We start from the raw sequence: 12,500 nt of genomic DNA on the forward strand, positions 1-12,500 counted from the left end.
GTTCAGTAGTTCAGCAGTACAGTAGTTCAGTAATTCAGTAGTTCAGTAGTACAGTAGTACAGTAGTTCAGCAGTACAGTAGTTCAGTAGTTCAGCAGTACAGTAGTTCAGTAGTACAGTAGTACAGTAGTTCAGCAGTACAGTAGTTCAGTAGTTCAGCAGTACAGTAGTTCAGTAGTTCAGTAGTACAGTAGTTCAGCAGTACAGTAGTTCAGTAGTTCAGCAGTACAGTAGTTCAGTAGTTCAGTAGTACAGTAGTTCAGCAGTACAGTAGTTCAGTAGTACAGTAGTTCAGCAGTTCAGTAGTACAGTAGTACAGCAGTACAGTAGTACAGTAGTACAGCAGTACAGTAGTTCAGTAGTTCAGTAGTACAATAGTTCAGTAGTACAGCAGTACAGTAGTTCAGCAGTACAGTAGTTCAGCAGTACAGTAGTTCAGTAGTTCAGCAGTACAGTAATTCAGTAGTTCAGTAGTACAGTAGTACAGTAGTTCAGCAGTACAGTAGTTCAGTAGTTCAGCAGTTCAGTAGTTCAGTAGTACAGTAGTACAGTAGTTCAGCAGTACAGTAGTACAGTAGTTCAGTAGTACAGTAGTACAGTAGTACAGCAGTACAGCAGTACAGTAGTACAGCAGTACAGCAGTACAGCAGTACAGTAGTTCAGTAGTACAGTAGTTCAGCAGTACAGCAGTACAGTAGTTCAGCAGTACAGTAGTTCAGTAGTACAGTAGTTCAGTAGTACAGTAGTACAGTAGTACAGCAGTACAGCAGTACAGCAGTACAGTAGTTCAGTAGTTCAGCAGTACAGTAGTTCAGTAGTTCAGTAGTACAGTAGTACAGTAGTACAGTAGTTCAGCAGTACAGTAGTTCAGTAGTTCAGCAGTACAGTAGTTCAGTAGTTCAGTAGGTCAGCAGTTCAGTAGTTCAGCAGTACAATAGTTCAGTAGTTCAGCAGTACAGTAGTACAGTAGTACAGCAGTACAGCAGTACAGCAGTACAGTAGTTCAGTAGTACAGTAGTTCAGCAGTACAGCAGTACAGTAGTTCAGCAGTACAGTAGTTCAGTAGTACAGTAGTACAGTAGTACAGCAGTACAGCAGTACAGCAGTACAGCAGTACAGTAGTTCAGTAGTACAGTAGTTCAGCAGTACAGCAGTACAGTAGTTCAGTAGTTCAGCAGTACAGTAGTTCAGTAGTTCAGTAGTACAGTAGTTCAGCAGTACAGTAGTTCAGTAGTTCAGCAGTACAGTAGTTCAGTAGTTCAGTAGTACAGTAGTTCAGCAGTACAGTAGTTCAGTAGTACAGTAGTTCAGCAGTACAGTAGTACAGTAGTACAGTAGTACAGTAGTACAGCAGTACAGCAGTACAGTAGTTCAGTAGTACAGTAGTTCAGTAGTACAGTAGTTCAGCAGTACAGCAGTACAGTAGTTCAGCAGTACAGTAGTTCAGTAGTACAGTAGTTCAGCAGTACAGCAGTACAGCAGTACAGCAGTACAGTAGTTCAGTAGTACAGTAGTTCAGCAGTACAGCAGTACAGTAGTTCAGCAGTACAGTAGTTCAGTAGTACAGTAGTTCAGCAGTACAGCAGTACAGCAGTACAGTAGTTCAGTAGTACAGTAGTTCAGCAGTACAGCTGTTCAGTAGTACAGTAGTTCAGTACAGCAGTACAGTAGTACAGCAGTACAGTAGTCCAGTACAGCAGTACAGTAGTGCAGCAGTACAGTAGTTCAGTACAGCAGTACAGTAGTTCAGCAGTACAGTAGTACAATACAGTAGTACATTACAGCAGTACAGTAGTTCAGCAGTACAGTAGTTCAGTAGTACAGTACAGTAGTACAGTACAGCAGTACAGTTGTTCAGCAGTACAGTAGTTCAGTAGTACAGTACAGCAGTACAGTAGTTCAGCAGTACAGTACAGCAGTAGAGTAGTTCAGCAGTACAGTAGTACAGTACAGTAGTTCAGTAGTACAGTACAGTACAGTAGTTCAGCAGTACAGTAGTTCAGCAGTACAGTACAGTAGTACAGTACAGTAGTTCAGCAGTATAGCAGTACAGTAGTTCAATAGTACAGTACAGTACAGTAGTTCAGCAGTACAGTAGTTCAGTACAGTACAGTAGTTCAGCGGTACAGCAGTATAGTACATTAGTACAGTACAGTAGTTCAGCAGTACAGTAGTTCAGCAGTACAGTACAGTACAGTAGTTCAGCAGTACAGTAGTTCAGCAGTAGAGTACAGTACAGTAGTTCAGCAGTATAGTAGTTCAGCAGTACAGTAGTTCAGCAGTACAGTACAGTAGTTCAGCAGTACAGTAGTTCAGCAGTACAGTACAGTACAGTAGTTCAGCAGTACAGTAGTTCAGCAGTACAGTACAGTACAGTAGTTCAGCAGTACAGTAGTTCAGCAGTACAGTACAGTACAGTAGTTCAGCAGTACAGTACTTCAGCAGTACAGTACAGTACAGTAGTTCAGCAGTACAGTAGTTCAGCAGTACAGTACAGTACAGTAGTTCAGCAGTACAGTAGTTCAGCAGTACAGTAGTTCAGCAGTACAGTACAGTACAGTAGTTCAGCAGTACAGTACTTCAGCAGTACAGTACAGTACAGTAGTTCAGCAGTACAGTACAGTACAGTACTTCAGCAGTACAGTACAGTACAGTAGTTCAGCAGTACAGTAGTTCAGCAGTACAGTACAGTACAGTAGTTCAGCAGTACAGTAGTTCAGCAGTACAGTAGTTCAGTTGTTTAATTGGTTGATTGATTGGCTAGATGAGTAATTCATAGATTGATTGATTAATTTGATGTTTTCTCCCCAGGCCGGTGGAGAGGCTGGTGTTGTCGTGGAAACGTAATGGGCGTCGGCTGGCCAGTGGAGTGGGCGTGTTCGGGCGTCGCCTGACCCTCTCTAGCCCCTCCCTCTCAGACGGGGGCGTGTACGTGTGTGAGGCGTCGCTTCTTAACTCCACCACCAGACCCACCGAGGCCCAGGCCCATCTCACTGTACTGGGTACGACAAATCTCACTGTACTGGGTACGACACATCTCACTGTACTGGGTACGACACACCTCACTGTACTGGGTACAACACACCTCACTGTACTGGGTACGACACATCTCACTGTACTGGGTACGACACACCTCACTGTACTGGGTACAACACACCTCACTGTACTGGGTACGACACATCTCACTGTACTGGGTACTACACATCTCACTGTACTGGGTACGACACACCTCACTGTACTGGGTACGACACATCTCACTGTACTGGGTACAACACACCTCACTGTACTGGGTACGACACACCTCACTGTACTGGGTACGACACATCTCACTGTACTGGGTACAACACACCTCACTGTACTGGGTACGACACATCTCACTGTACTGGGTACGACACACCTCACTGTACTGGGTACGACACACCTCACTGTACTGGGTACGACACATCTCACTGTACTGGGTACGACACATCTCACTGTACTGGGTACGACACATCTCACTGTACTGGGTACGACACATCTCACTGTACTGGGTACGACACATCTCACTGTACTGGGTACTACACACCTCACTGTACTGGGTACGACACACCTCACTGTACTGGGTACGACACACCTCACTGTACTGGGTACAACACACCTCACTGTACTGGGTACGACACACCTCACTGTACTGGGTACGACACACCTCACTGTACTGGGTACGACACACCTCACTGTACTGGGTACAACACACCTCACTGTACTGGGTACGACACACCTCACTGTACTGGGTACGACACACCTCACTGTACTGTTCCTTCTGTTATAACACATTCACCATGGTTCCTTCTGTTATAACACATTCACCATGGTTCCTTTCTCAGAACAGAACAAATGTTTTCAGTCTCAGATTAAATGAGTTTGTTTCCAGAGTCAACAATCAATAAGCACACACACACTTACACACCTCCACATATAACGTACTTCAAACAGACACAGCCCACGCCTCATCTGTACGTGTGTATATGTGTTTGTTTGTGTGTGTGTGTGTGTGTGTGTATGTTTATTGATTGTTGACTCTCTGTGTGTGTGTGTGTGTGTGTGTGTGTGTGTGTGTGTGTGTGTGTGTGTGTGTGTGTGTGTGTGTGTGTGTGTGTGTGTGTGTGTGTGTGTGTGTGTGTCGGTATGGTAAACACACACAATGTGATTGATGAAGATAAACTTATTTTTGCTGGGTTACTCAATAGCTTTTGATGCTTCATGATTGCTGAGAGAGAGAGAGAGAGGTTGGATAGCGCACTCTCAGAAGTACGCTAGTGCATATTTATACTCTTTTATAGCACTTTATATCTCTCTATTCTCTCTCTTCTCTCTCTCCTCTCTGTTCTCTCTCTATTCTCTCTCTTCTCTCTCTCTTCTCTCTCTTCTCTGTTCTCTCTCTTCTCTCTCTTCTTTCCATTCACTCTCTCTTCTCTCTCTTCTCTCTTCTCTCTCTCTTCTCTCTTCTCTCTCTCTCTTCTCTCTTCTCTTCTCTCTCTCTCTCTCTCCTCTTCTCTCTCTTCTCTCCTCTCTCTCCTCTCTCTTCTCTTCTCTCTCTCTTCTCTCTCTCTTCTCTCTCTTCTCTCTCTCTCCTCTCTCTTCTTTACTCTCTATTCTCTCTATTCTCTCTCTACCTCTATCTTTTGACCAGAGAACTGGTGTAGGCTAAGATGGTGTGTGTTTTGTGTTTGTGTGTGAGTGTGATGGCACGTAGGGACAGGGTGTGTGAATGTGTACATCTGCCCTTCCAAACAATGAACAATGATCAAGTGTTACTAAAGCACATAGAGACGAACAAACAAAAAAAAAGAGAGAGAGAGAGAGAGAGAGAGAGAGAGAGAGAGAGAGACAAAGACAGCATGTATTAAAACTCTAAGCACAAACCTGTCTCCCCTCCTAACCGACCCACCGTTTGCTGCTGTTCTGTACACGCTGTGTGTGTTAGTGTGTGACGGAGATGAATGTTTCTGTTTTTATCAGTGTCATGCCAAGTGTCTCTCTCTCTCTCCTCGTTGTCTTGTCCACAAGGTACAGCAGGTTCGACACACACACACGGGAGGAGGAGTGTTTGTGTGTGTCGTCGTTGTCTGTGTGCTGAGTGTGTTTGGAGTTTTAGCTGAGTGAAGAGTCATACTTCAGTCCAATCCCCCGCTAGGAGTATTAACAATATGAACAACAACAGAACACTGTACTGGACCCGCTGGTCTGTTGTGGCTGTTGCTCTCAGCTGGTGGAGATCTGTCGACAGATTCTCTCTGTCGACTTCTAGAGGAACACAGAATGGAGAGATAAAGAATAGAGGGAGAGAGAGAAATCTATCTCTCTCCATCTCTCTCTCTGACTGGTAATTTACATTTACATTTTAGTCATTTAGCAGACGCTCTTATCCAGAGCGACTTACAGTAGTGAATGCATACATTTCATACATTTTTCATACATTTCATACATTTTTCATACATTTCATACATTTTTCATACATTTCATACATGATTTGTTTTTTTCGTACTTTTTTTGGTAATGACATTGAAGTATTGCTCTAACTAACTATTTTCTCTTGCTGTGTGTGTTTCAGAGCCTCCATACTTCACTGCTGAACCCAGACTGAAGACTGTAGCAGCGGTGGACAGGAACGTCGACTTACACTGTCAGGCCAAGGGTAAGGCGTGTGTGTGTGTGTGTGTGTGTGTGTGTGTGTGTGTGTGTGTGTGTGTGTGTGTGTGTGTGTGTGTGTGTGGCGATATCAATGAGCTATGAGCCCCACCCAACACTACATCTGTTTCCTGGGGTTCCATACAAAATCCCATCCCTACTAACATGGAGTCTTCCAATATGCCCATTCACACGAACCAACCATTCGGGACAGGCACTACAAAGCCAGCCCGATTACCATAGCTCTGGTCCTTATCCCAGCATACCCGGAAGTGACAGAGATGGAGAGAGAGGAACAGAACCAAACAAACAACATGCTCATCCATAACATTGATAAGTACAATAACCGTTGCTTAAATTAAACATGAACGCTTGTCTGTATATTATACCATAACCTGTTACTGACGGGAGGTAAGAATAAAGTGTGAAATGTATGTACTAAGATAGGGACGTTAACTTGTGTGTCGACCCACATTATTAACGCAGCTGATAACGGAGCAGGGAGGCGCGCTGAGTGTGTGTGTGTGTTAGTGTACCAAGCGCTGTCCGCGGCCAGTGATGGACTTCTCCGTCACATTACCTTCCTCCTCTCCTGAAGCGACCAGGTTCAGGAGCCGGGATAGGTAGTCCGCCGTGACGTTTTCTTTTCCTGCCTTGTGACGGACACAGAACCTGAGGGGCTGGAGCTCCAGATACCACCTGGTCACAGGAGAATTCCGGTCCTTCATGGTCTGGATCCAGGTCAGGACTATGTGGTCCGTGTGCAGGTCAAATTCCCTCCCAAGAAGGTAGTAACGGAGGCTATCTAGTGCCCACTTTATAGCCAGGCACTCCTTCTTGATTGTCGAATACCTGGTTTCCCTGGGCAACAGCTTCCGACTCAGGTACAGCACGGGGAGCTCTTCTCCTGGCTCCCCTTGGGCCAGTACAGCTCCAATTCCCACAGCCGAAGCGTCCACCTGCACGAGAAACCTCTTCTGAAAATCAGGGCTCTGGAAAACAGGAAATGAGCACAGGCGTTTTTTCAGCATCATGAAAGCTTCCTCACTCTCCTCAGTCCACTTCACAGGGTTGCTGGCCACCTTTGAAGTGAGGTTGGTCAGAGGGACAGCGATGGTCGAAAACTGCGGAATGAATCTCCGGTACCAGCCTGCCAGACCTAGGAAGGACTTCACCTGTTTCTTGGTTCTGGGTTGAGGGCTGTTCCTGATGGACTCCACTTTGTCCACCTGAGGTCGAACTTCACCCTTACCCAGCTGGTAACCCAGGTACTTTGTCTCCTGTTTTGCCCACTCACACTTCAGGAGGTTAAGCGTGAGGCCTGCATCATGGATCTTCCCCAGGACTCTGCTAAGATGCTGTATGTGCTCCTCCCAGGAGTGGCTGTAGATCACCACGTTGTCCAAGTAAGCAGCACAGCAATCATCACAGTCCTGGAGGACCTCTGGAAAGTTGCAGGGGCCCCATGAAGGCCAAACGGCATAACCTTGAACTGGAACAGGCCCATCGGCATCCGGAAGGCAGTGTAGGCCTTGGATTGTTCGTCCAGGGGCACCTGCCAGTACCCTTTGCAGAGATCCAATATGGTGATGTAATGAGTCGTCAATGCTGGGCATGGGGTAGGCATCAAACTGTGAGATGGCATACACCTTATGGAAGTCCATGCAGACGCGCAAAGAGCCCTCTTTCTTTGGGACAATGACAATGGGGCTGCTCCATTCACTTGAAGACGGCTCGACAACATCCATCTCTATCCTTGAGGGCTACCACCAGCCTCTCAGGCACATGGTAAGGATGCTGGCAGACAGGGTTCTGGCCAGGCTTCAAACGGATGATGTGTTCCAGGACTTTGGTTCTTCCTGGTCTCTGACTGAAGAGGGCCGGATACCTGCCAAACAGCTGCTTCAGCTCATCTTGCTTGTCTTCTTCCAGGTGAGCCAGTATGACCTCCGCTCATCCTTTCCATGCCTCTGTGACCCCCTCCGACACGTCCTCTTCTTCTACTCTGCGGACCAGAAAGGACTTCCCCTTGGAGAGTTCCTCTCTCTCCTCCCAGGCCTTGAGAAGGTTCACATGGTAGGTTTGCTTCTCCTTACCCTTGCCTGGGTGCAGCACCTCGTTGGTCACCGGGCCCATCTTCCTCCCGATTAGGTATGGCCCTTGCCACTGCGCAAGGAGCTTTATGGTAGACGAGGGAAGGAAGAGCAGGACTTTCTGTCCTGGCTCAAACTCTCTGTGGCAAGCGTGCCTGTAATACCCTCTCTTCTGGGCCTTCTCGGCTTGCTGAAGGTTTACCCTAGCTTCCTCTCGGTACCGCTCCAGCCTGTCTCGCATCTGGAGGACGTACTGGACAATCCCCTGTCCTGAGGTAGCTACTGGGGGACCTTCCCAGCACTTCTTCAGCAGGTCCAGTGGTCCCTGCACTGGCCACCCATAGAGGAGTTCAAATGGCGAGAAACCTGTTGATGCCTGAGGCACCTCCCTGTAAGCAAAAAGCAGAAAGGATAACCACTTATTCCAGTCTTTACCAGTGTCGGCCACACACTTCCTCAGCATGTTCTTGTGCGTTTGATTGAACCTCTCTACGAGCCCATCCGTTTGGGGATGGTAGGGAGTGGTTCTCAAGCCTTTAATGCCCAGCTGTTGGTGGAGTTGAACCATCAGTCGCGAAGTGAAGTTTGTCCCTTGGTCCGTCAGGATTTCATCTGGGATTCCTACACGAGAGAAGAGCTGAACAAGAGCACTGATTATTTTTGGAGTGGTTATGGAACGGAGTGGGAAGGCTTCTGGGAGCCGGGTGACATAGTCACAGATCACCAGTATATACTCGTAACCTGCGCTACTCTTCTCCAAGGGTCCAACAATGTCCATTGCAATTCTCTTGAATGGGGTGGAGATAACTGGCAGTGAACATAGAGGAGCCCGGTCAGACCTGTGGACAGCACTGGTTTTCTGGCATGTGGGGCTTGTTTTGCAGTATATTTGTACATCAGTATACATGGAGAGCCAAAAGAAACGGGAGCCTAGCCTAAGATAGGTCTTATGTTGCCCTAGATGGCCTGCCCATGGAACTGTATGTGCAAGGTTGAGAACAAGTGGTCTACATGTAGATGGCACCACTAACTTCCTGCTATCTGCTTCTGACCCAAGGTAGAGTATGTGGTTGTCTACTGTGTAAATCCCCCATATGAAGATTGGCTGTCCCCAGCTAAGGCCTTGTCAAACAAACCTTTCAAGGTTGCGTCAGACTTTTGCAGTGTAGCAAAATTTTGTGGAACATCCCATTGCACCTCTAACCCAGACACATCAGCAACAGGTACAGGGGCTCCCACATACTTCTCAAGACGCTGCTGGCGGCGTGACTTTCTGGGCCCTTTGGTTCCCCCCTCGCACAGACTATCACACAAGTCAGGCAGAGGTTGTAAACCAGCTTTGGCCTGGGCACGAGTGACAACTGAGCATGACACGTGAACATCATACTGGCAAACTGATTGTTCATATAGCTGACCCCCCACACTTCCCAACAGATCAGAGAGTACAGGCACATTGCTCCCCAAAATCATCTCAAAAGGTAGCTTCTCCATTACCCCAACTTTAAGGAGGTATTTCTGACCCTGAATCTCAACTGTGAGCTCATCTGTGGGCTGCTGCAACTGGTCACCGTGGACACATTGGATCAGTGTCTGGTGACCATAATCAATGTCATTAACAGGTACGTTACATTTTCTGATCAACGACAGGGAACTGCCGGTGTCAATCATTGCAGTAAGACTTTTACCATTAACTTTTACAGATACCAAGACTGACCCTTCCCCAGTCTGTCTATTCTGAACACCATCCCCCTCTCTGGGCACATAACACTAACCTGAGAGCTTGGATTTATGTAGTGGACACATTGAAGCTTTGTGCCCCTGCTGGCGGCAATAAAAACAGGTCAGACCCCTCCTATCAGAGCGAACTGCATGATCCCTTACCTCCCTCCTCCCAGACACATAATCCCCAGAGTTACCTTCACCATCTCTGGCGTCTCTGGTGTCCCTTGTGTCTGTGAAACTCCTTGGAGCGGGTGCTGCAGGTCGTGGTGGGCCCCCTTTATGTGCATTAAAGTACTGCAGTGCAAGCTTGGCCCCCATAAGCCCATCCTTGGGCTCGTGCTCTCGGACCCAGGTTAAAATGTCGTGTGGGAGAACTTGTAGAAGTTGCTCGAGGATGACGACCTCACCGATCTCGTCCTGTGTCTTCTCCTCCGGTCGAACCCATCGTCGGTAGAGGCCCTTGAGGCAGTGGTACGTCTCTGTCGGCGACTCACCCGATGGCATCGATGCAGCTCTGAAGCGTTGACGGTAGTTCTCCGGGGAGATGTCAAACTTCACCAGCAGCGCTTCCTTCAAGCCCTTGTAGACATTGGACAACCCCTCATCCATTGCTGTGTAAGCCTCTATGGCCTTGCCCGTGAGCAGTGGGACAAGCCTGCAGGCCCACTCTACCTCCGGCCACTGCCACATCTTGGCCATTTGCTCAAACCTCAACAGGTAGTTTTCATTGTCCTCCCCCTGCTGGTATGAAGGCATCTTTGGCTCCTTCCTCAGGAATGCTGGAAGATGGACGTTAACGCTGCTGGACTGGTCTTCTGGTGCTGGGCCTGGCCTCATCACTGCTTGTGGATCCTGCTGTGGAGTTGAAGTCCCCGCTGCGTCGAGCCTTTGTCACTCTGGTGTTGGCAGACCCAATCTTGGGTTCTCACTGACGAGCTCTGCTTGGTGAGGAGCTGTGAGGATAGATTGGTGTAGGCCCTGCTTGAGGTCTTCGTCCCTCCTCTCAAGGCAGGTGAAAAGTTGCTGGAAAAAGGGCTACCATGGTTGGGTGTGGTTCTGGTCCCCCAGCTGCTCCTTCAGTCAGCTGGTCTTTTATAGCTGTATCTGCTGGTTCAACCGGTAGCTCCAGCGGTGCTGGTTGTGTTAGGCCCCTTGGTCGAGCCCTTAGTTTCTCATAATTAACCTCTTCTTCCCCAGACAATTCCATGGTATTCCACCCTGTTTCAATTTTAGGTACCTTTTCTGACAGTTGATGCTGCTGCTCAGAACGGGATCCTGTACGCTTTCCTTTACATCTCTTTTGGAATTCACTGATTTGTGGTGCGCCATCCCACCGCTGCCACCATATGTCACGTAGAGTAGGCCAGAAGGCTAAACTGAAAAACCTAACCTCTCTCAAATAAAAAGACGGCGGAGCCGCAAAAGTACTTCTGTGAAAGGGTGTTTATTTACATAGTGAATCCGGAAGCAAAACAAAAGTACTGCTATCCAAAGTATACATTATGGGGACAGCTTAAAGACAAGGCTGCCCCGTCAACAGCTCAATCCATAATGGTCCCCCTCCTTGAACTGAAAGAGAGGCTCAGCTGTTGGAGAGGTGTGTGTGTGTGTGTGTGTGTGTGTGTGTGTGTGTGGTGTGTGTGTGTGTGTGTGGTGTGTGTGTGTGTGTGTGTGTGTGTGGTGTGAGTGTGAATAGGGCTGTATGTACAGTATAAAGCATCAAAAGGCTGAATAGGGCTGTATGTACAGTATAAAAGCATTATAAGGCTGAATAGGGCTGTATGTACAGTATAAAAGCTCCCAAGGCTGAATAAGGGCTGTATGTACAGTATAAAGGCATTATAAGGCTGAATATGGCTGTAATGTACAGTATAAAGCATTGATAAGGCTGAATAGGGGCTGTATGTACAGTATAAAGCATTATAAGGCTGAATGTACAGTATAAAGTATTATAAGGACTGATAGGGCTGGATGTACAGTATAAAGGCATTATAAGGCCTGAATAGGGCTGTATGTACAGTATAAGCATTATAAGGCTGAATATGGCTGTATGTACAGATATAAAGCATTATAAGGCTGAATAGGGCTGTATGTACAGTATAAAGCATTATAAGGCTGAATAGGGCTGTATGTACAGTATAAAGCATTATAAGGCTGAATAGGGCTGTATGTACAGTATAAAGCATCACAAGGCTGAATAGGGCTGTATGTACAGTATAAAGCATTATAAGGCTGAATATGGCTGTATGTACAGTATAAAGCATTATAAGGCTGAATAGGGCTGTATGTACAGTATAAAGCATTATAAGGCTGAATGTACAGTATAAAGTATTATAAGGCTGAATAGGGCTGTATGTACAGTATAAAGCATTATAAGGCTGAATAGGGCTGTATGTACAGTATAAAGCATTATAAGGCTGAATATGGCTGTATGTACAGTATAAAGCATTATAAGGCTGAATAGGGCTGTATGTACAGTATAAAGCATTATAAGGCTGAATAGGGCTGTATGTACAGTATAAAGCATTATAAGGCTGAATATGGCTGTATGTACAGTATAAAGCATTATAAGGCTGAATAGGGCTGGGTTGTTGAGGCTGATTAAACTTCAGTATTTTTTAGAGTTAATGACTGGAACTCATCTGGAAAATCAGACTCTCTTCAGGAACTGATTACAACTCTGCTGATGATTGGACATTACTTTAACTACCTCATATCACACACGCACGCACGCACGCACGCACGCACGCACACACACACACACACACACACACACACACACACACACACACACACACACAGTCTTGCTCAAACTCACAGGGCCCTTCCAACTGGAGAGACCAGAGAAGAGAGAGGGTCAGTTGTAAATTGTTCTAACTATATGAATCTGTCTCTGTCAATCATGGAGGTCAGAGTTAAATATTATCTACTTGGCTTTTTTCAGCAAGATAATTCAGTCAGCTTGTCCCTTGTCCCCACCCTTACCCTGCTGTAGCCCTGCCACCTCTATATTCTATGG

The 12,500-nt window shown here is 46.7% G+C and overlaps 1 protein-coding gene across 1 annotated transcript in view; it reads left to right on the top strand.

Moving 5' to 3' along the window:
* LOC115181692 (protein sidekick-1) overlaps positions 1 to 12,500 on the top strand; it is a gene marked incomplete at both ends in the record, with an annotated part of 21,783 nt that overhangs the window by 1,836 nt on the left and 7,447 nt on the right. The window contains 2 exon segments of the mRNA XM_029743525.1: positions 2,811 to 3,001; positions 5,590 to 5,673. Of these exon segments, the coding sequence (XP_029599385.1) occupies positions 2,811 to 3,001; positions 5,590 to 5,673 (275 nt within the window).

The sequence above is a fragment of the Salmo trutta genome, unplaced genomic scaffold (assembly GCF_901001165.1).
Source record: "Salmo trutta unplaced genomic scaffold, fSalTru1.1, whole genome shotgun sequence".
Classification (NCBI taxonomy): domain Eukaryota; kingdom Metazoa; phylum Chordata; class Actinopteri; order Salmoniformes; family Salmonidae; genus Salmo; species Salmo trutta.